The 21146-nt window shown below is 40.8% G+C and overlaps 1 protein-coding gene across 1 annotated transcript; it reads right to left on the reverse strand.

Moving 5' to 3' along the window:
* Nucleotides 1-2703: 2703 nt before the first annotated feature.
* On the reverse strand, nucleotides 2704-16968 carry LOC118721918 (patched domain-containing protein 3). Its single transcript, XM_036443216.2, has 6 exons — nucleotides 16848-16968; nucleotides 14022-14047; nucleotides 11567-12817; nucleotides 9855-9976; nucleotides 7360-7505; nucleotides 2704-4224 (listed from the first exon to the last, which is right to left on the reverse strand). Exons 1-6 carry the CDS (start codon nucleotides 16966-16968, stop codon nucleotides 2720-2722), a joined length of 3171 nt encoding a protein of 1056 aa, XP_036299109.1. The 3' UTR covers nucleotides 2704-2719.
* Nucleotides 16969-21146: the final 4178 nt, after the last annotated feature.

Raw genomic sequence — 21146 nt, forward strand, 5'->3', positions numbered from 1 at the left:
AGATTCTCTTTGTCTTTAACTTTTGACATTTTAATTATGATGTGTCTTGTTGTGGGCTTCCTTGGATTCATCTTCTTTGGATTTCTCTGCACTTCCTGGATTTGTGTGTCTTTTTCCTTCTCCAGATTAAAGAAGTTTTCAGCCATTATTTCTTAAAATAGGTTCTTAATCACTTGTTCTCCCTTTTCTCTCTCTGGTACCTATATGGTGTGGGTGTTGGTATACTTGAAGTTGTCCCAAAAGTACCTTACACTATCCTCACTTTTGGGGATTAACTTTTATTTTTGCTGTCTGATTGGGTGTTTCTTTGCTTCCTTATGTACCAAATCAATGATTTGATTCTTGGTTTCACCTACTCTACTGTTGATTCCCTGTACATTATTTTTTATTTCGTTAGTGTATCCTTTGTTTACGACTGGTTCTTTTTTATGTTATTGAGGTCCTCACTAAGGTCCTTGAGCATCCTTACAACCAGTATTTCCAACTCTATATCTACCAGATTGCTTATCTCCATTTTATTTAGTTCTTTTTCTGAAGTTTTGTTCTATTCTTTCATTTGGGACATGCTTCTTTGCATCCTCATTTTGGCTGCCTCTCTGCTTTTTTTGTTTCTATGTATTAGGTAGAGCTGATACATCTCCTAGGCTTGGCAGCATTGCCTAATGTAGTATATGTCCTGGAGGGTCCAATGGAAAAGCTTCCATGTACACCCCAGTTGAGAACTTGAGGTTTGCCCCTCATGTGGGCTATACACCCTTCTGTTGTAATTGAGTCTTGATTGCTCTTGGTCCATCAATTTGCTCAGGCTGATCAGCTTCCAGGACTGGCTTTGATCACTGACCACCTACCTGCGATCACCTTAGAGGATCAGCTGTGCATGGGTACACCACACAAAACAAGACTTATTGAAGTAGGGCTCTGGTAGCCACTCCTTGTGTGTGTCATTTATGGAGGTGGTTGGATGATGGTGCCTCAACATGGTCTGAAGTTTTCTACTGGGTGCACTGGCTCTGGGGTTTCCTAGAAGGTCCAGACCAATATCAGCCACTGACTGGGGCCACCAGGCATAAGTTAGAAAGTGATCTGTGGATGGCTACTTCTTGTGCTGAGCTTGGAGATACCCTAGCAAGGCCAAGCTGTGAACCAAGGCTGGCTTCTGCTATTGCCAGTCATGGGTCCACTTAGTGAGAGGTATGGGGCTAGCTGAGGCCAGATGCTGCTTGTCTGAGAGATTTTTGGAAAATCTGAAGATGGAGCCAGGTTATTCCTATGATAAAGCTACTGGAAATAGCTTGAGTGGGCCTTAACGTTGTGTGGGGCAAACAGTCTGAGCCATATTAACAGAATTTCAGATATGGCACCTGTCTGCTAGCTCTGAGGGTAATGTGCTCATAAAAGGTAGCCTCTACAAGCACCCCTGTCTGGTAGAAGGTTGGCCCTCTAGCTTTCACCCTCATGACATTAATTCAGTTCCTCCCCATGTCTTTCATGCCTTTCAAGCTGCTGCCTTTGAGCTGGAACTCAAGAGGTAGTGTGAGTCCAAATAAGTCCATATGTAGGCCCTTTAAGAGTAACTGCCTGGGACTCCAGCAGTCTCAGCTTCAATCCATACCGGTTTTTATAGTCACATGTTATGGGACTTCTGTTCCTGGCACTGAAACCCTGAGCTGAGGGATGGGAGAGTTCATCCTCAGAGGGGAACTGCACAGCCCAAATATCCCTCCAGATCATTACCCACCATGCACTGGGAGTGGGATCAGCCCTTTCTCATCTCTGCCACTCCTACCAGGTTTGATGTGGCCTCTTCTTTAATTTTATAGTTGTAGGACTTCCATTCAGCTTGAATTTAGGAGGTTCTGAATGAGGGTTGTTATGTTGTGTAGCTGTAATTTTGATGTGGTTGTGGGAGGAGGTGAGCACCACCTATATCTATGTCTGACAGGTGAATATTTTATAATCTTGGAAGAAACAAACATTTCTTAGAGAGGACACTGAAAACACTAACTAAAAACATAAAATTTCAAAATTTTAAAAACTTCAGTTCATTTTAATACCATTAAGAAAACACATAGACTAGCCCCAGAATGGGAGAATAAGTAAATTAAACTTTGTTCATAATAATACATAAGAAAGTACAATAAAAATAATATTGCCCCTGCCAGTATGGCTCAGTGGATAGAGTGTCAGCCTGTGTTCTGAAGGGTCCCAGGTTCCAGTCAGGTCAATTAGTGTACCTAGGCTGCAGACTCCATCCCTGGCCCTGGCCAGGGCACATGTGGGTATGTGGGAGACAACCAATGGATTTGTCTGTCACATCAATATTTCTCTGTCTCTGTTTCTTCCTCTCTCTTTCACTCTCTAAAAATCAAAGGAAAAATTAACCTCGGGTGAGGATTTTTAAAAATTCCATTTATGGTATAATATGTAAAACACTTGAATTCCAAGCAGGAACTTGTAATGATGAAATAAATGTGGGGTGGAAAACTGGAAATTTATACTTTATACTTCATTGTGCATAGATTATAATAAATATGACAACAATTTCTAATTTGATAAAAATATTTTAATGAAAGACTAATGAATATTTCTAGGATATTTTAAATAACATTTTAAAATGGGATTGTCAATTCAAGGAAATGTGCCTTTGTTTTTAGTTTGTTGACTTTTGTTAATAGTGCATTTTTATCTTTGATTTGTTAGCGGATATTCAAACAAACCTTCATAAAAAGGTTAAGAATACTGGAATGAAAATTAGACCATGAGCAGCCCCGAATAGCATAACAAGAAACATAACCTTAAAAAATGTCCTGAAGATGTATCCTTCTGCTGCAGATAAGATACATACCCCTATGATTGTTGAAACTGCACTTTGTAACACAGGGTAGCCTAGCATATACAACGCCTCAATTGCTTTGTCATTTGCTGAGGGCATAGAACTGGAAACAAATGCATAGCAAATGTGTGCAGAAAAATCAAAAGAAAACCCTATACAAATGACAAGATTAATCATGGATATGGAATCAAGATTGACATGCCAGAATGCCATGAAACCCGTTACTCCTACAATCACAGAACCAATAGCAAAAGTTACCCACAAGGAACACAGTGGATGAGGAATTAACAATACGGAAACAATAAACATAGCTACTGATGCAACAATGACATTTCGAACAGTGTTTTCTATTATTGCAGTGAACTGATCAAAATATATGAATGCTGGGTTATACACCATTAGGGGAATTTCACAATTTTTGGCCAACTGTCGGAGCTGGATTAACATCTTTTTCTTATTGGTTGAAGTAGAAATACGTATGCTTTGAACGAAGGCCCGGGAAGAAGTGATTTCATGTGATGATGAAATATTAACATCATACTTAAAATGAGGAAAATCCAAAAAAAACCTGGAAATACTGTTCATAAAAGTATTCTTATCATTTATATCTTGGTTTTTATCTTTCATATATTGCACATATTCTCGTAACCAAAACTCGGTAAGTGTTTTTTCTACATAGCCATTTTTTTCAAAATCTGCCAGACATCGTTCCAATTTTTGCCTAGCATCTTTATCCCAGTAGTCAAAAGTTTCCGTAACAATAACCATAATCTTGGGACCGTAAAGTGAAAAATAACCTTCTTCTGCATCAAAATACGGTGTAATGTAGGAATCATCACTTGCCAAATTTCGAGGGTCTAAACCTTCCTGCACATAGAAACATCCCCATATACTACTTGTCAGGTACAACAGGTACAGAAGCACTACAAAAAACTTGGTCTTCTTGTATGTGAGAAAAGGGCCAAAATAATCTCTAAAGAACAAATTCATTGGATGAATATCAGCTTCCTGTTCATCTGGGAGAGAATCAAATGGGAGACAGCAGCATCTTTTTAAAGCGGAACATTTCTCGTTAGGCGCATTTGGCTTTTTTAACCAACGTAGACAGGCTACTTCTCTAGTACCATCCAGGGCCATAAATGCTCCAAAACAGGTGATGTTATACAAATAACAGAAGAACAAGGTTGTTCCTGTATAGATGCAAAAGTACTGTATAGATCTGAAGGAGGTCATAATCCCTGTGTAGAAGGCCAGGATGTTAGTGGCAGAGGTGATTGTAATAGACACTGCCACTTTTGAATAGGTCCTGGACATACGATGTCTTATGCTATCCACGAGTTTGGTCTTCTGCCAGCCGGAAATCATAACAAACATGTCATCAACCCCAACACCTGTTAAAAAAAAAAGGAACAACCTTCATAAAAATTAATTTTTATTAAAAAATTAAACAGATCTCCCTGGCCCATGTGGCTCAGTTGTTTGAGCATAATCCCATGCACCTAGAGGTCACTGGTTTGATTCCCTGTCAGGGCACATGCCTAGGTTATGGGCTGATCCCCAGTAGGAGCCATGCAGGAGGTGATGGATCAATGTTGTGCTCTCACATCTCTCTCTCTCTCTCTCTCTCTCTCTCTCTCTCTCTCTCTCTCTCTCTCTCTCTCTCTCTCTCTCTCTCTCCCCCGCCATTCTTCCCTTCCTCTCTCTCTTCCTCTCTCTCTCTCTCTCCCTCTCCCTTCCTCTCTGTCTAAAAATCAATAACAACTTATTTTAAAAACGCAAAGAGATCAATGCAAACCATTTTATCTTCCATTTCTTTCAGGTCTTATTTACCTTGCCCAATCTGTGCTTTGATCTATGTCTCTCATTGCCTCTGAATCCACAACAGAAATCATCACTCCTTCTTCTGCAATAGCTCTGTGTTTCATACATACTCCTATTCTTTGGACATAGCACAATATATTCTACTCCTAATCTTCATTTGAAGTTGTTTCAATGATGAATCAGGAAACCTGGTTGACTGGTTGTTAGTGGGAGCAGGGTTAGCAATGCATCTTTGTTCTGCTAGACTACTTGAGAAACCATTTTCTCTCCTAAGTCATTTCATACTAATGCACAAACACAATGAGCAATCATTCTGTTGCTTAAAATATAAGCTGGATTTACCTGTTCTACAGTTAGCATCTAGCTATCAATGTGGTATGATTTGAGAGGCACCACATAGTTTATAGACACACACACACACACACACACACACACACACACACACACACACACACAGTTTCCCTGCTATCTGTTTTCTATAGACAGGATGCTCTCATTCCTTCACTTTCCCAGTTTAAGGTCTTTTCTCATTAAAAGAAAGTACTCTTAATATCGGATTTATATTCCAAAATAAATCTCAAGGGTCCTTTACATATTAATGCCTAGTAGGTGATTAGTTCTTTTCTACATTGACATTTCATTATTCTTTTGGAATAAAGCAGACTTTGAAATTGTCATTAAAGATTGGGAAAGGAGGACTACAAAGAAGAAAGGGGGTTAGAAAGAACAGCATAGCATGCTGCAGATACATTTTACCTCCTCACGCTTTCTACTAGAGTAATGATACAATCAGTACTTTGAACTAAAATGCTAATCTTAAATTATATTTGGGGGGATCATCTTTATGGATTGCATGGATTACAATGGAGATTGCAACTTTGCCTCTAATTCAGATGTTCTATGGGTATGATGATGGTAGGAGTATCTAAATTAAAATAACCAAGAATGAACTCACTGATATTTATTAGATATCTAAAATCTGGTATTTGCCCAACCACCATGGCTCAGTAGTTGAGCACTGACTTCTGAAACAGGAGGTCACAGTTTAATACCTGGTCAGAGCACATGTCTGGGTTGCAGGCCTGATCATCCATGGGGAGTGTGCAGGAAGCAGCCAATCAATGATTCTTTCTCATCATTGATGTTTCTATCTCACTCTCCCTTGTTCTCTGAAATTAATAAAAAAATATATAAAAAGCGAAAACCAACAAACTAGTTTTATTATTTATAGAACATTGTTAAGAAATTATCCACATATAGTGTTTGAGTTGCTGCAATCACAAACACTCACACACACATACACTCCTATGTACACACACACTATACAAAAAATGGTTTATGTTAAGTCAGGATACACAGTTAACTTATTTGTTGCTGTGGGGAACACTGAGTGGTTAAATGTGAGTGTATAGGAAGAAGGTTTGCACTAAAGAGCTCGAATAAATAAGCTGACATCCAGTTTATAGCTAATCCACTATCTCCCACAGGAAACCAAATATTATTTCTTGTAAGTTGCTTATTTTCCAAAAATAAACACCTTTGTTTTTTCATGCTTACTCTAAAACAAACTCTGAAATTACAGAGAAATACAAATAAATAATTTAAATGACTGTAATTCCAACCTTGGGATAATTCCTGCTAATATTTTGGTGTTGACCCATTCAGAATTTGCTCTGTGCAAATATACAGATATAATTGTACCACTTAATTCCAAACATTTCATTTCATAACTAGTATTGTTTCATTTACTATTTCGTGAAGTATAATATTTCATTTTTCATTTAATGTGTCTACTTCTTTTTAAAGACTGAAAATGATTTCAAAATTTTAATATGCTATATTTGAATTGACCAATCCCATCTTGATATAGGATTAGTTTTTTTCTCTCATATTTTCCTATTCTAAATGATACCAAAGTGAACATGTTCTACTTTTCAAGCAATTGTTTAATTAATAGGACAAATTCCAAGCAGTGGAATTGATAGATCAAAGATATTCACTTTTAAATATTTTTTAAAATATATTTTGTTGATTACAGAGGAGTAAGGGAGAGGGAGAAAGAAATAGAGATATCAATGATGAGAGAGAATCATTGATTGGCTGCCTTCTACACACCATCTACTGGGGATCTAGCCTACAACCCATGCTTGTGCTCCGACTATAGATCGAACCATGACCTACCTCCTGGTTCACAGGTTGATGCTCAACAACTGAGTCACACTGGCAGGGCTCCTTTTAAATTTTAAGTATTTTTTATTTGTTGCAAAGTTGTACTGAAAGAAAGAGTGTCCCAATTTAAAACTTCCCCCAGCAGAATATGCATGCTCATTTGTACATAATTTTACCAAAAACTTCAATCCTACTAATTTTTATTAATCTAATAAGAAAATGAGGTATCTCACTTTTGGTTCAATTTGAATCCCTTAATTAATGGAGAAATCAAATATTTTTACTTATATTTTCAATCTTGGTGTGTATGTGTGTGTACAGTCTGTTCATGTTCCTTGCATTTCCATTTGGGGTGGCTTGCTTTTTTCATCTCTAAAAATACATAATAAAATTTTATTTTCTTGTTTCTGGCACCTCATTTTGGATCTTGTAGAGCCACTTACACATAATTATTTTGCTTAATGTAAAATAAGCTCTTTTCTTAGGTATCCTACACCCCCACATACTCAGTGTGTAGTTTCTTTTGTTCTACTCACCTAGAACAAGAAATGGTGCATTTTTAATTATGATCACAAATGGCACCCCCAAGTGCAACATCAGGCCAAAGCCGCTCAACACTGCCAAGGCAGTCGGAATCACTCCAAAAATTGCAACAAACATTTTGTTTTGTACACAGTTACACCTGTAAATTTGGAGGGAAAAATCATAGAATTTGTGGTGGCACTGAAATTCCATCAATTCATAACAGTTTTCACTTAGACATGTATTTAGAAACCTCTTGGGCAATAATTCCCACACCTTTCTGCTGGATACATTTAAATTCCAGTCATAATGCAAGGGGGTGGGGGACAGAGGAAGCAGAAAAGTTCGAAATCTGTACTTTTATTAAACTTCCCAGGGTGATTTTTATTTATTGACTAGAGGCATGGTACACACACGAAATTCATGCATGGGGGTTGGGGGGGGGGGGGTTGTCCCTCAGCCCAGCCTGCACCCTCTTCAATCTGGGACCCCTCGAGGGATGTCCAACTGTCTGAACCAGGGGCCTGTGGTGCTTTGCAGGCCAGCCACTCCCCCTGGGGACCCAAGCCGAGGCCCTGGTATCTGGAATTTATTTACCTTCTACAATTGACACTTTGTAGCCTGGAGCAGAGCCAAGCCTCCTGCTCGTGCCATGGCCAGCAGCCGTTTCTGTTTGGATTTGTTTACCTTCTATAATGGAAACTTAATAGCCTTGAGTGGAGGCTTAGGCCTGCAAGGGCAGGTGGAAAGCTTGGCTTCTTCAATTGCCTGGGAAACCCAAGCCTCCCTCCTTCTCTCTGTGGCCACAGCCATTTGGTTGGGATTAATTTGCATACTTTCTCTGATTGGCTGGTGGGCATGGCTTGTGGGTATAGCAGAGGTATGGTCAATTTGTATATTACTCTTTTATTAGATAAGATAGAAAGAAGGGATGCTGTCATTATTTGAATGTTAACTTTTCTAGTTTTCAAATGTAGGCTCTCTCTTCTATTAAAGATATCTAAAGGCAGGTATCAGTCATTTGTTTTGAAGCAGTTAACCAAGTAAAATATAAAACCATTTATGATTTTCCAACAACAACAAAAACAGACCTTGGTTGTGTGATTCAAAACAAATTTTTTTTTTTCATTTAGTAGCAATTTTTCTACAGCTCACTTCACTAGTAGAGGAGAATTATGAAAATATGTTAGAAGGAGCCTTTGTATATTCTTTGTTAACCACAATATACACTGAATGGCCAGATTATTATCTCTGAAAGCATAATAATCTGGCCACTCAGTGTATATCCTCTAACCTAATAATAGAGTAATATGCAAATTAATCATCACTCTGCTACACCAGCCATGCCCACCAGCCAATCAGAGTAAGTATGCAAATTAACACAACAAAGATTGCGGTTAATTTGCATACGTGGAGGGAGCTATGGGAGGAGAAAAAGAGGAACATCTGTAATAATCTGAACAATAAAGATTTAATTTTAAAAAAAGAAAGTGAAGAGATAATTCATAGAGTGAGTGGTGGAATCATATATCTTTCTGGTAAGGTTTAATATATAAAATATATAAAGTATTCATCAATAACAGGACTCAACAACAGAAGGACAAATGACCACATTAAAAATGAGTATAGTCTTTGAATAGACATTTCTCCAAAGACGATGTACAAATGGCCAATAAACACATCAAAAGATATTTATCATTAGTAAGTAGGGAATTGTGAGTCCAAACCACAATGAGATAATATTGAGCAACTACTTGAATGGCTATAACCCATAAAACAGAAAATGACAAGTTTGGCGAGGAAGTGGAGATGTTGCTGGTGGGATATTAAAGGTGTTTTCTGTGGAAAACAGTTTAGCAGTTCTTTAAGAACCTAACCTGGAATTATCACACACTATCAATTCTACTTCAAGATATATAATGAAAAAGAATTGAAAATGAGTACAAATGGACATTTGTATTCTAATGTTCACTGAATTGAAAATAAGTACAAATGGACATTTGTATACTAATGTTCATTGAAGCATTATTCATAATAGCCAAAAGGTAGAAATATTTCCAAGTGCCCATCAAAAGACAAGTGGCTAAATAAAATACATACAATGGAATATTATTTAGCAACAAAAAGAAGTAAAGTTGTGATACATATTACAACATGGATGAACACTGAAAACATTGTGCTAAGTGAGGTAAACCAGGGACAAAAGGACAATTTTTATATGATCCCACTTATATGAATCTCTAGAATAGACAAATTCACAGAGACATAGTGTTTGAAGGTTCACCAGGGCTGGGAGGAGGCAATGGGGTGTTATTGCTTAATATGTACAGCATTTCTACTCATAGTAATGGAAAATATTTCGGAACAGATAATTGAACCAATTGCACAGGTGTCTGACTATTATCAATATAACTGAATTGTAAACTCAAAATGGTTAAAATGACATTTTATATTATATATGTTTTACCACAATAAATTAAAAAATCATTTATAAAAACAAACATTATACCTGAAGCATGATGCGATTGAAAATAATATGATTAGAAAATAAGCCACATAAAATAAAGGGATCACCGTCTTTGAAGTTGCCTCAAATTCCAGTTGTCTAGAAAGTGTTGTAAAGTAGACCACCTGCCACAGAAATGTACTCAGATGAATAACTCTTAATTACAATATTTGTGAATGAGTTACAAACACTATTAAAACACTCTAGTTTATTGATGAAAAAATATTCAAATTCATTAAAAGATCAAAACACATGAATTATCATTTTAGAATAAAGAATATAGATTTGCTTCTTTCCCCAAATTTCTGGCATGCTCTCTAAAGTTTCTTACAAAAATCCAAAGTTTAAAATTTCTGAAAATACAAAATCTAGATTTTACATAAAACCTTGAAATCCTATATAAAACCATAATATGTAAATCAACTGAGAGACAACAACTGAGCCACTATGATGTGCACTACCACCAGGAGGCAGATGCTCAAATCAGGACCTGCATTCTGGTGGTCAGAGTGCTCCCACAGGGGGAGTGCTGATCAGCCAGAAGCTGGGCTATGGAAAGCAAGAGCAGAGGTGGTGGCGGGAGCCTCTCCTGCCTCAGCTGCAGGTGGACAGAAGGAGCTAGGAGTGCCTGGCTGTGAGAGCCCGGACAGCGAGAAGGATATCTGAGTGCCAGTTTAGGCCCAATCTCTGAGATGTCCCGAACTGTGAGAGCACACAGACCGGGCTAAGGGACTCCCATCTCCCTATGCACAAATTTCGTGCATCGGGTCTCTAGTTATTAATAATTAAAGATCTTGCCAAAACCAGTTTGGCTCAGTGGATAGAGCATCAGCTTGTGGACTGAAAGGTCCCATGTTCGATTCTGGTCAAGGGCATGTACTTTGGTTGCAGGCACATCCCCAGTGCGGGTTGTGCAGGAGGCAGCTGATCAATGTTTCTCTCTCATCGATGTTTCTAACTATCTCTCTCCCTTCCTCTCTGTAAAAAAAAACACACAATAAAATATATATTTTAAAAAATAATAAATAATTAAAGATCTTGTGGCTTTTTCTAAAATTTTATTGGATTGTTGTATTTTACTATTTAATTGAATATTTCAGAGGCTTTCAAAGGCTTTTCCCAATGGGTGTCTCACTTTTACCAAGCTATTCAGAAGTAGGTTTGCTGAACAATTATCATGTTTCTGGCACTATGATATATTAAAAAAAGAAGAAGAAGAAGAAGAAGAAGAAGCAGCAGCAGCAGCAGAAACAGCTGAGCTAGATATCATTTTCAGTAAAACTATGGAACATTTGCTTGAAGTTTGTTTGTTTGTTATTTTTTATTCCAGTGAACTTCAAACAAATTTTAGGGGGCTCCTGGAAACTGCAAAGACTTTAACTAAAAGTAAGAATTTCTAATTAATTTGGCTAGAAAACCCATCCCCAAAACTAAGCCTGAAGATCAATGTCTGTACTGAACAGACCTACCATGAGGATGTAGCATTTGTCTTTTCCACCCGAATATTTACAAGGAACTAAGATTTGTGGCATTCTTCAGGGTGTTAAAGAAAGTTGGACTAAGTGCCAAATACAGTAGCACGTGACCAGCTTCAAATCAAGGTCTCCTTCAATCAGGGAGTGCTATTGCCATCTATGGATCTATGGTCCTTGGAACAAGTCTTCTTACCCTCCCACTTTCCCCTGGCCTCCCTGTCAACCCCAGCTGCCACGTACCTGGATCGTCTTCAAGGCCAAACTCTCTACAAGATTGCTAAATTCATCCAGGAAATGTACCATCCACCTCTTGCTATGTTCACTACTCCCTTTCTCTTGGGTTTTCAGGTAATATTGCAGCCGCATGGCTTTGGCCTCCACGAGTAAATGGTTTGCTCCCACCCGGTTGCCTAAGATGGTACCACCAAGGGTGCCGGCCAGGGAGACAGGCTGGCCCCTTAGGGTGTAGATGGGGAAGGTGATGCTCTGTAGGTTAAGCTTCTTGTTCAACTGCCAGGCGAACAGGAGGGGGTTGGAGGGCACACACATGCCCTGGTTCTTAGCACACGCCTGACTGAAGAGGATCTGGGATCCGTCTTCTTGGGTGGCATTCAGAGCCCGCACCGCACTGTCTAGTCTGCTAACTTCTGACAAGATTTCTTCTTCCAGCAAGGAGGCTGAGTGGGCCACCACTAGAATAGAAGCAAAATAGACCTCAGTGGCCATCCTGAAGACGGAGAAGTGAAAAGAGTCATCACTGGTGAAATGCTGCTGCACAAAGCGCCGTTCTGCCTTGGCCGGGCTCCTGACAGGAGTGTACTGCTCCTCGGGGTCCTCTTCTATGTCCTTGAGCAGGTTAATCCAGCCAGTGCTCAGAGTAGCTGTCAGCAGAATGGGCATCAGCAGGAAGAACCAGGGGTGTGAGCCCACCTGCCACCCCAGCCATGCGAAGGCCCGGGAGAGCGGAGCCTCCAGGCAGTTGGTATGGCAGTGGTGCTTCTGACCCACTTCAGTTGAAGACAGATTGTGAGGTGATTCCCACCACACTGAACTGAACCTCTCACGCTGTTTGGCTCCTGGTGGCTCTTCCTGCTGCCCTGAAGCCAAGTCCAGGTCTGGTTTCTGTTCCAAGAGCAGCTCTGGCTTCTGGTCTGGGAGTGGTGCTGCCTGCAGAACTGCCCCTTCATCGGAGTCTGGTCCCGGCCCCGATGGCTCCGGCAGGGACTCTGGCTGCTGCTCCTCGGCGGGCTCGGGCTCCATGTCTGGGCCACCCTCAGACGTGCTGAGACTCATTTCCACGAAGAGAAGGCCAGTAGCTGCTGGATGAGCGCCTATCTCCACCCCAGTCAACAGTTTCCCAACGGACTCCCAACGGATTCCCAACGGCTTCCTGGAGATTCTAAGAAGTCTGAGCACGGCTGCTCCTGTCTGGATGCTGGAGCTTTCACTGGACAGCACTTGGCTTGTAGCCGGACTAGCCCCAAATGTGTCCTCTCAGGATTTCGTTAATAGAAATAATACTTTAACATTTTAGAGCTGCTCCCAGGGCTTCACAGTTTGGCTGCTCAGAGATAGAGAGGGCTGAATGATTTTATTAAATTGAACTTATTGGGGTGATATTGGTTCATAAAATTATATAGGTTTCAGGTATGCAGTTCTATAATAGATAGTCTGTATATTATATTGTATGTTCACCACCCCAAGTTAAGTCTCCTTCCATCAACTTTTATCCCTCCTTTATCCTCTTCTAGCTCATCATACCCTCTTTCCCTCTAGTAATCCCTATACTATTGTGTACCCATGAGGTTTTTTTCTTTTTCTTAATCCCTTAAATACTATGACAGAAGAGTAAATTGAGGAGAGGTGGTGTGTATATATGTATGTGAGCAAGCTAGAGGAATCAGGATTTCTTTTTTAGTAGCTCACAGAAGCCTCCATAGGGTTGTTTATATTTCTTTTCATGAGTGCCACCTACTGAAAAATAAGAGAAAGACTTTCTATTAATTGTACCGAATAGAGAAGTGCCATTCTTAGGGGGGGAGCAGATTTCATTCCCATACATGCATAGGCAGAGAAAGAATCCATCAAATACCATGAATGACCAATGTAGCAAGGTAGCTTAGAAAGAAAAAAAAAATCTCAGGAAAATAAATGTCAAGACATGCAAATATGTGATTTCTTTATTCACTTATTTACATTTATTTTTATTGTTGAGAATATTACAGATGTCCCCTTGTGGCTCCCCTCCACCGAGCTCCTGCCTTACACTAGAATTCACAATTGCAATTCTGAATAAAATTCAATGAGATACAAGAACACACAGATGGGCAGTTTAATGAACTCCAAAATAAAATTAATGAACAAATGGAATACTTTACCAAATCAATCAAAAATTAAAAAAAAAAGAAATGAATAGGAATTCTGGAACTGAAGAACTCAATATGAAAAATGAACTAGCGAGGTTAGGAAATGGAGCTAAGCAGATGGAAGGAAGAATTAGTGATACTGAAGATGGAAATATAGAAATGATGCAGATGGAAGAAGAGAGAAACTTGAGAGTAAAAAATAAAAACTATGAGAACTATCTGACTCCATCAAAAAGAGCAAAATAAGAATAATGAGTATACCAGAAGAATAAAAGGGGGAGAGAAAGCAAGGAGGCTTCAAACAAATGGTTCACAAGAATTTCCTAAACCTGTGGAAAGAGCTGGATCTCTGAATCTAAGAAAAAACAAAAACGAACAAGCATAAAAACAAACAAACACAAAAACCCCCAAACCTCCTAATTATATCAATCCAAAAGAAAGGCCTTCTCCAAAGCACATTATATTAAAACTGTAAACAATTAATGATAAGGATATGTCAAGGCAGCCTGGAAAAAGAAAATGAAAACATATAAAAATCCCATTATATTATCATTGGATTTGTCAGGAGAAATCCTACAACTTGGGAGGAAGTCAAATCAAATATTATGAAAGAGAAATATTGCCAGCCAAGAATATTATATACAGTGGTACCATGTTTCCCTGAAAATAAGACATCCTCCGAAAAAAAGACCTAGCGCATGGAAAGATAAGACATCCCCTGAAAATAAGACCTAGCGCAACTTTGGGAGAAAAAATTAATATAAGACACTGTCTTATTTTCGGGGAAACAGATTGGATAAAACAAAACAAACAATTACGCAACCATATGCTGCATTCAGAAAACATTTTAGCTGCAAGGACCAATACGGACTCAAAATGAAAGGATGGAAAATGATTCTCCAAGTAAATGGTATCCATAGAAAAGCAGTGTAACTATATACTTCTATCTAACAAAAATGATTTCAAGATAAAAAAGTAATAAGTCGACGTACAGATGGACATTTTATAATGATAAAGAACACAATATATCAAAACGACATAACACTCATCAATGTATATCTAACCAATCAGGGAGGACCAAAATATATAGAAAAACTAGTAACAGAATTAAAGGGAGAAACTTACAAAAACACAATTATAGTCAGAGACCTAAATACCCTATTGATAGCTATGGCCAGATTTTCCTAACAAAAAATTAATTAGAAAATATTGATCTTTAATGACACATTAGACTAAATTAGACTAAATGGACATAATTCACATTTACAGAATCTTTCATCCCAAAACATCAGATTATACATTATTCTCTAATGCACATTGGTACATTTTATTTTATTTTTATTTTTATTTTTTTTTCTAGGGAATAATTTATTTATTATTTATTTAATTAATTTATTTTTAAATTAAATTATTATCTATATACACGTGGTACATTTTAAAGGATAGACCATATGTTGGGACACAAAACTAGCCTCAACAAATTTAAGAAGATTGAAATTATACCAAGGATAATGCATTGAAATTGGAAATCAACTGCAAAAAGAAAATAGGGAAAACCCAAAATATGTGGAGATTAAATAATGTGCTACTAAGGAACAACTGGCACAAAGAAGAAATAAAAGGAGAGATCAAAAGAGAGAATGGCAATAAAAAACATTAAACCTTTGGGGTGCAGCAAACACAGTAATAAGAGGGAAGTTTATATCATTACAAGCCTATATCAAGAAACAAGTAAAATACCAAGTAAACAACCTAACATTACATCTTGAAGAACTACAATAGAAAAACAAGAACAAATACAGTCTTAAGTAAGTAGAAGGAAGAAAATAATAAAAATTAGAGCAGAATTAAATGAAATAGAGAACAAAAAAGACAATACAAAAATTATCCAGGAAAGAGTTGGTTCTTTGAAAAGATTAATAACATTGATAAAACTGTCTCGACTCACTAAGGAAAATAGGGAAAACAAATAAAAATATCAGAAATGAAAGAGATGTTACAAAGTATTCCACATATATACAAAAGATCAAATAAGAATACTGTGAAAGATTGTATGCCACCAGATTCAATATCCCTGAAGAAATGGACATGTTCTTAAATATATGTATATAACCTTCCTAAACTGAATCACTTAGAAATGGAAAATCTAAATAAACTGATCAACAGTGAGAACTTGAAAGAATCATCAAAACCTCCTTAAAAGTAAAAGTCTAGGACCAGAGGGTTTCATTAGTGAATTCTATTATATATTAAATTCACATAAGGTGCATCATTAAATATATATTTGGAAAAACAGGCTGCTGTAAATTGTAAATGGTTTTTACATTATTACCTTGATAGTTTGACAACACTTCTGTTTATGTAATTTATAATCCTGATAATAATGTAAGTATTGAAGTTGTCTAATCTATCTTAATTGAATATAACAAATAAATGTTTGATTGTTATTTTTGTAAAATATTTGGAAGAGAAACTATCAGTTTGATACTTCAATATGATATAAACTATATTTTGTAGAGATTATGTGTATACTAAAGTACTTTTTACTTTGGCCACTTTAATATTGCATTCAGCACTAGGCAGAAAAAAATGGTGTTACATAAAATCATAGCATCAATATAGTGTATGAAGTAGAGCTAATAATTGTACTCATAACCATTTTATTTCATCCCAGTGGCCCAGTGCATGAAATTCATGCACATTAAAAGGGAATCAGAGGAAATATTTTAATATTGCTATTTGCTCTTTCTCTATAATAGAAGTATCAGAGATGGAAGAAAATTAGTAAGATGTACATGGAAACTTCCCTCATGTCAGAGTCTGGAGTGCGCTGCAAGACCTAGAGTCAAGTCCCTGCCCACCACACAAGCGCACTTTGAAAATGCAAGACAGGCTTCGGGGAGGGGATGCTTCCTGCGGGCGGACGCGAGGGCGCGGCCCGAGGACCGTGGCAGCCACGCGCGCACGTGCGCGCGCCTCCGGAGATCTCCATCAGCCCAGGCGAGGCGGCTGGATCGGGATCGGGATCGGGATGGGCGTCGCCGCTGCCGTCTAGGGGGCCGGGTCCTGGTGACCTCAGCGTCCCCCATAACCGGAGTCCCGGAAAGCCGGGCCGGCTCCACCCCGTCGGTCCCGGCTCGCGATCCCTCCCTTACGGGCCGCCCCACGACTCCCCTTTTCGGCTCCCAGGGCAGGGTCCTCGCGCGCGGCCCATGCTGGCTGCTGGGGGCCTGCGCCGCCGCCTGGACAGTTCCCGGCCGGCCGGCCTGCCCCCATGGTGGCCCTGAGGCCTGTGCGGCTGCGCCAGGGGGGCTAACCGTCCCAGAGCGCGGGCCTTGGGGCGCGAGGGTCCCGGTCCCGTGAGCCCCGCGCCATGGCCGGGGCCATCGCTTCCCGCATGAGCTTCAGCTCGCTCAAGAGGAAGCAGCCCAAGACGTTCACCGTGCGGATCGTCACCATGGACGCCGAGATGGAGTTCAATTGCGAGGTGAGCGGGGGCCCCGGGCAGCCCCGACGGGCTGGGCACGGCGAGGTGGGAGCCTGGCCGCAATCCCTGCTCCGCCTCGGGGCCCCTCTAGGGCGGCGCCGATCACCGATCACCAATGGGGCGCCCCGGCCAGCCCGGGTGTCAGGCCGAGGTGGAAACTTGAGCGGTTCTGTTTATATCATTTCTGGGCACCGATAGAGATGGGCCAGAGCCAGAAGGGAGCTCTCTAGGCCCAAATCCTCCTGTCAAGGATACTTTGGTGTCTTTTCCAAGAGGGCACTTGGGCTGGGAAAGCACTTCTTGAAAATTTTCATTCATTGTTACTTCCAGAGGCCTGAGGCCGGGAGCATGGGCAGTGGCAGGTTCTAGGGTTCCATGTGGGCTTCAGCTCCAGCTCTAGAGAGTTTTCCCTTCCTTAGGTCATCTGTCTTATCAGGGAGTCTATGCTTGTTTCCCTTTTCCAAAACTTAAATTTTCTGGGGGGAAAAGAAAAAAAAAAAAACCTCTTTGAGGGAAGAGAGGGTGTCTTGTACATAAATTTCCCAGACAGTTTGCATGATGATAAATTATTTGTTGAATTCTTTCCAAGTGACAGACTTTCATACATTTATTTCTGGAAGCAAGCGCTTAGCCGACACAGTACTTGCTGTCTCTCAAGTAACTGAAGCCCTTGCTACTCCAAGTGTGGTCTGTGGACCAGCGTCATGGGCAGCGGTGACCCACGTCAGGGCGTGGAAACTTTTCCAGGAAAGGCCCGCAGCATGAATATTTTCAGCTCCGAAGGCCTTATGGTCTCGGGTCTCGGCTGCAGCTGCGCGGCTCATCATCAGCTGTACCCTGGTAGCCCAAACACTAACTTTCAGCAGGAGGCGCTCCACTGACCTGGTTCTCTGTAACACTGGTCAACATTATTTAAAAAAAAAAAAAAAAAAAAAAAAAAAAAGAACACTTTAAATCCTCTAGGAATAATAGGGGCCTGCATCGAGTGAAGAAATACCTATTAAAAATATACATCATGCCCTAACCGGTTTGGCTCAGTGGATGTAGTGTGGGCTGTGGACTGAAGGGTCCTAGGTTTGATTCCTGTCAAGGGAATGCACCTTGGTTGCGGGGCACATCCCCAGTAGGGGGTGTGCAGTAGGCAGCTGATGGATCTTCCCTCTCATTGATGTCTATCACTCTCCCTTCCTCACTGTAAAAAAAATCAATAAAATATTATATATATATATATATTACATCAACAGCCAGCTGGTATGGCTCAAGTGGTTGAGCATCGACCTATGAACCTGGAGGTCGGTTCGATTCCTGGTCAGGACACATCCCTAAATGTGGGGCTAGCTGGAGGCAGCCGATCAGTGATTCTCTCTCCTCATTGTTGTTTCTATCTCTTCCTCTCTGAAATCAATAAAAATATATATTTTAAAAATACGTAAACATTCCATAAGGGAGGTGAGCATTTGATCCAAGACCTCTGCCACCCTGCCTGCTCCCAGCTCAGCAAGGTAGAGAGAGAGTCTACTGCTGCCGCTCAGAACGCAGGCTCCCTCTCCCCTCGGCGCCTAGTCTGGAGGCTCTCTTCCCGGGAGGAGCAGGACTTGAGTAACTTATCCTGCCCAAGGCTACTTGTTGCTGAGACGTAGGGAGTGGAGTGGGAAGATGGGGCTTCTTTCACCTGCGCCTACTTATGGAAGAGGGGCTGTGCCCTGGGTGTGGCCCCCTGAGAATACTGGGCCCGTTTATTCTTGCCCCACACAGCTTATGAGATGGTGCTTCCCGCCGGGAGAGCTAAACTGAGAAGGCCCCAAGCTGGTATGTCCCCATCCCCACTTCCACCAAGGGCTCAGAGATTTTGCCTAGAGGCAGAAAAAAGCTTTAAAATCCTTAGCTTTTTTTTTTTTTCTTTCCTAGAGAGAGTGGAAGAGAGGGAAAGAGAGAGAGAAATGTCAATGTGAGAGAAACACATCGATTGGTTGCCTCCTGCACATGCCCCAACCAGGTCCTGGTCCAGGGAGGAGCCTGCAACCAAGGTACATGCCTTTGACTGGGAATCGAACCCGGGACCCTTTGGTCCTCAGCCCGACACTCTATCCACTGAGCCAAACCGCTAGGGCCTGAGCTTCTTTTCTAAAAATTTATTTATTAAATTTATTGGGGTGATATTGGTCAGCATGAATGGTTTCAGGTGTGGGTTTCTGTGTTACAAATTCTGTACATTGCACTGTGTGCCCATCACCCAAAGTCAAGTCTTCTCTAGTCTCCATATATTAGGACTCCCTTCTCGCCCACCCCCTTTCTTCTGGCATTCACCACATGCTGTTTGTTTTCACACGTTTCAGTTTTATAGCCCACATATGATGAAATCATATAGTTCTTAGCTTAAAAAAAAAAATAAATGAAAATGCAAGAGACCCAGACCCAGCTGGCCCCACCTCCACTGGGTGAGACTCAGACCCTGTCGGTCCCACCCCCCATCAAGCCCCTCCAGGCGTGGGGCACAGCTTCAGGTCCCCAGCGTGGTGCCAGGTAGGTGGCGTAGCATCAGGTCCCCTGGCCCAGTGCTGGGTGGTGGGCACAGTCTCAGGTCCCCCATCAAACCCCACCGGATGTGGGGGTGGCACAGCCTCAGGTTCCCCAGCACACTGCTGGTGGGAAGCACAGTCTCAGGTCCCCTGGCCTGGCGCCAGGGTTGGGGGCATGACCTAAGTCGTTTCATACTAATGTACAAACACAATGAGCAATCATTCTGTTGCTTAAAATATAAGCTGGATTTACCTGTTCTATAGTTAGCATCTAGCTATCAATGTGGTATGATTTGAGAGGCACCACGTAGTTTATAGACACACACACACACACACACACACACACACACACACACACGGCTTCAGCAATTCAATTTCTGGGTATTTAGCTGAAGAAACTCAAAACACTAAATCAAAATGACACATGCATCAATATGTTCATTGAAGCATTATTTACAACTAGAAGTCTGGTACATGAAATTCATGCACAAAGTGGGGCGTCCCCTCAGCCCAGCCTGCACCCTCTCCAATCCAGGACCCCTTGGGAGATGTCCAACTGCTGGTTTAGGCCCAATTCTGGGGAACAGGCTTAAAACAACAATTGGACATCTCTCTCACAATCCAGGGATGCTGGCTCCTAACAACTCACCTGCCTGCCTACTTGATAGCCACTAACTGTCTCCTTGCCAGCCTGGTAGCTCCCAACTGCCCCCTTCTGCTGACCTGATCACCCCCCAATAGCCCCTCTCCCCACCAGCCTAGTCATATCTTACTGATCCTCTGTCGTCATGGTCACCCCCAATCGCCCGTCTCTGTCAGCCTGCTTGCCCCTAACCAATTTCATAGCAGTGTGAGTGTCAGTAATACAACTGATTTGTAAACTCAAAATGGGTAAAATGACATTTTATATTATATATATTACATATACGTTAGCATAATGAATTAAATTTTTTAATAAAAACAGAATATTTAACTGTAGCATGTTGCAATCAATCTTCACTAATAAAAGAGTAAGATGCAAATTGACCTTACCTTCGTGATGCCCCCTAGCCAATTAAGAGTGAGTATGCAAATTAACCCAACAAAATGGTGGTTTAATTTGCATATGCAGGTGCCAAGTGGATGGGGGTGGGGCATTCCACTCTGCCCCTGCTGCTCTGGGCCTCTGGGCAGCATGGGGAGGCAGAAAGGTGGCTCCAGATCAGAGCGAAAAGGCGGCTCCAGCCAGAGCAAAGGCGGTGCTGGCAGCCAGGGGAAGGAAGGCCCATTCCTGCACGAATCTATGTGTATCAGGCCTCTAGTTGAAAATAATATGATTAGAACACATTGCACATAAAACAAGAGATCACCTTCTTAGAAGTTGCCTAATTCCAGTTTGTCCAGAGAGAATGATGTAAAGAAGACCACCTGCCAACAAAATGTATTCAGATAAATAACTCTTAATTACA

The sequence above is a fragment of the Pipistrellus kuhlii genome, unplaced genomic scaffold (genome assembly GCF_014108245.1).
Source record: "Pipistrellus kuhlii isolate mPipKuh1 unplaced genomic scaffold, mPipKuh1.p scaffold_m20_p_1, whole genome shotgun sequence".
In the NCBI taxonomy this organism is placed as follows: Eukaryota; Metazoa; Chordata; class Mammalia; order Chiroptera; family Vespertilionidae; genus Pipistrellus; species Pipistrellus kuhlii.

Bases quoted from the DNA above. Each gene is read 5' to 3' on its own strand.
- LOC118721918 (XM_036443216.2), bottom strand. From the start codon at position 16,968: ATGGGGGCAGGCCGGCCGGCCGGGAACTGTCCAGGCGGCGGCGCAGGC. The intron at 9,977-11,566 runs GTACGTGGCAGC...TTTCTGTGGCAG, and splicing joins TGGCCTTGAAGACGATCCAG to GTGGTCTACTTTACAACACT. The intron at 7,506-9,854 runs GTATAATGTTTG...CCAAATTTACAG, and splicing joins TCAATCGCATCATGCTTCAG to GTGTAACTGTGTACAAAACA.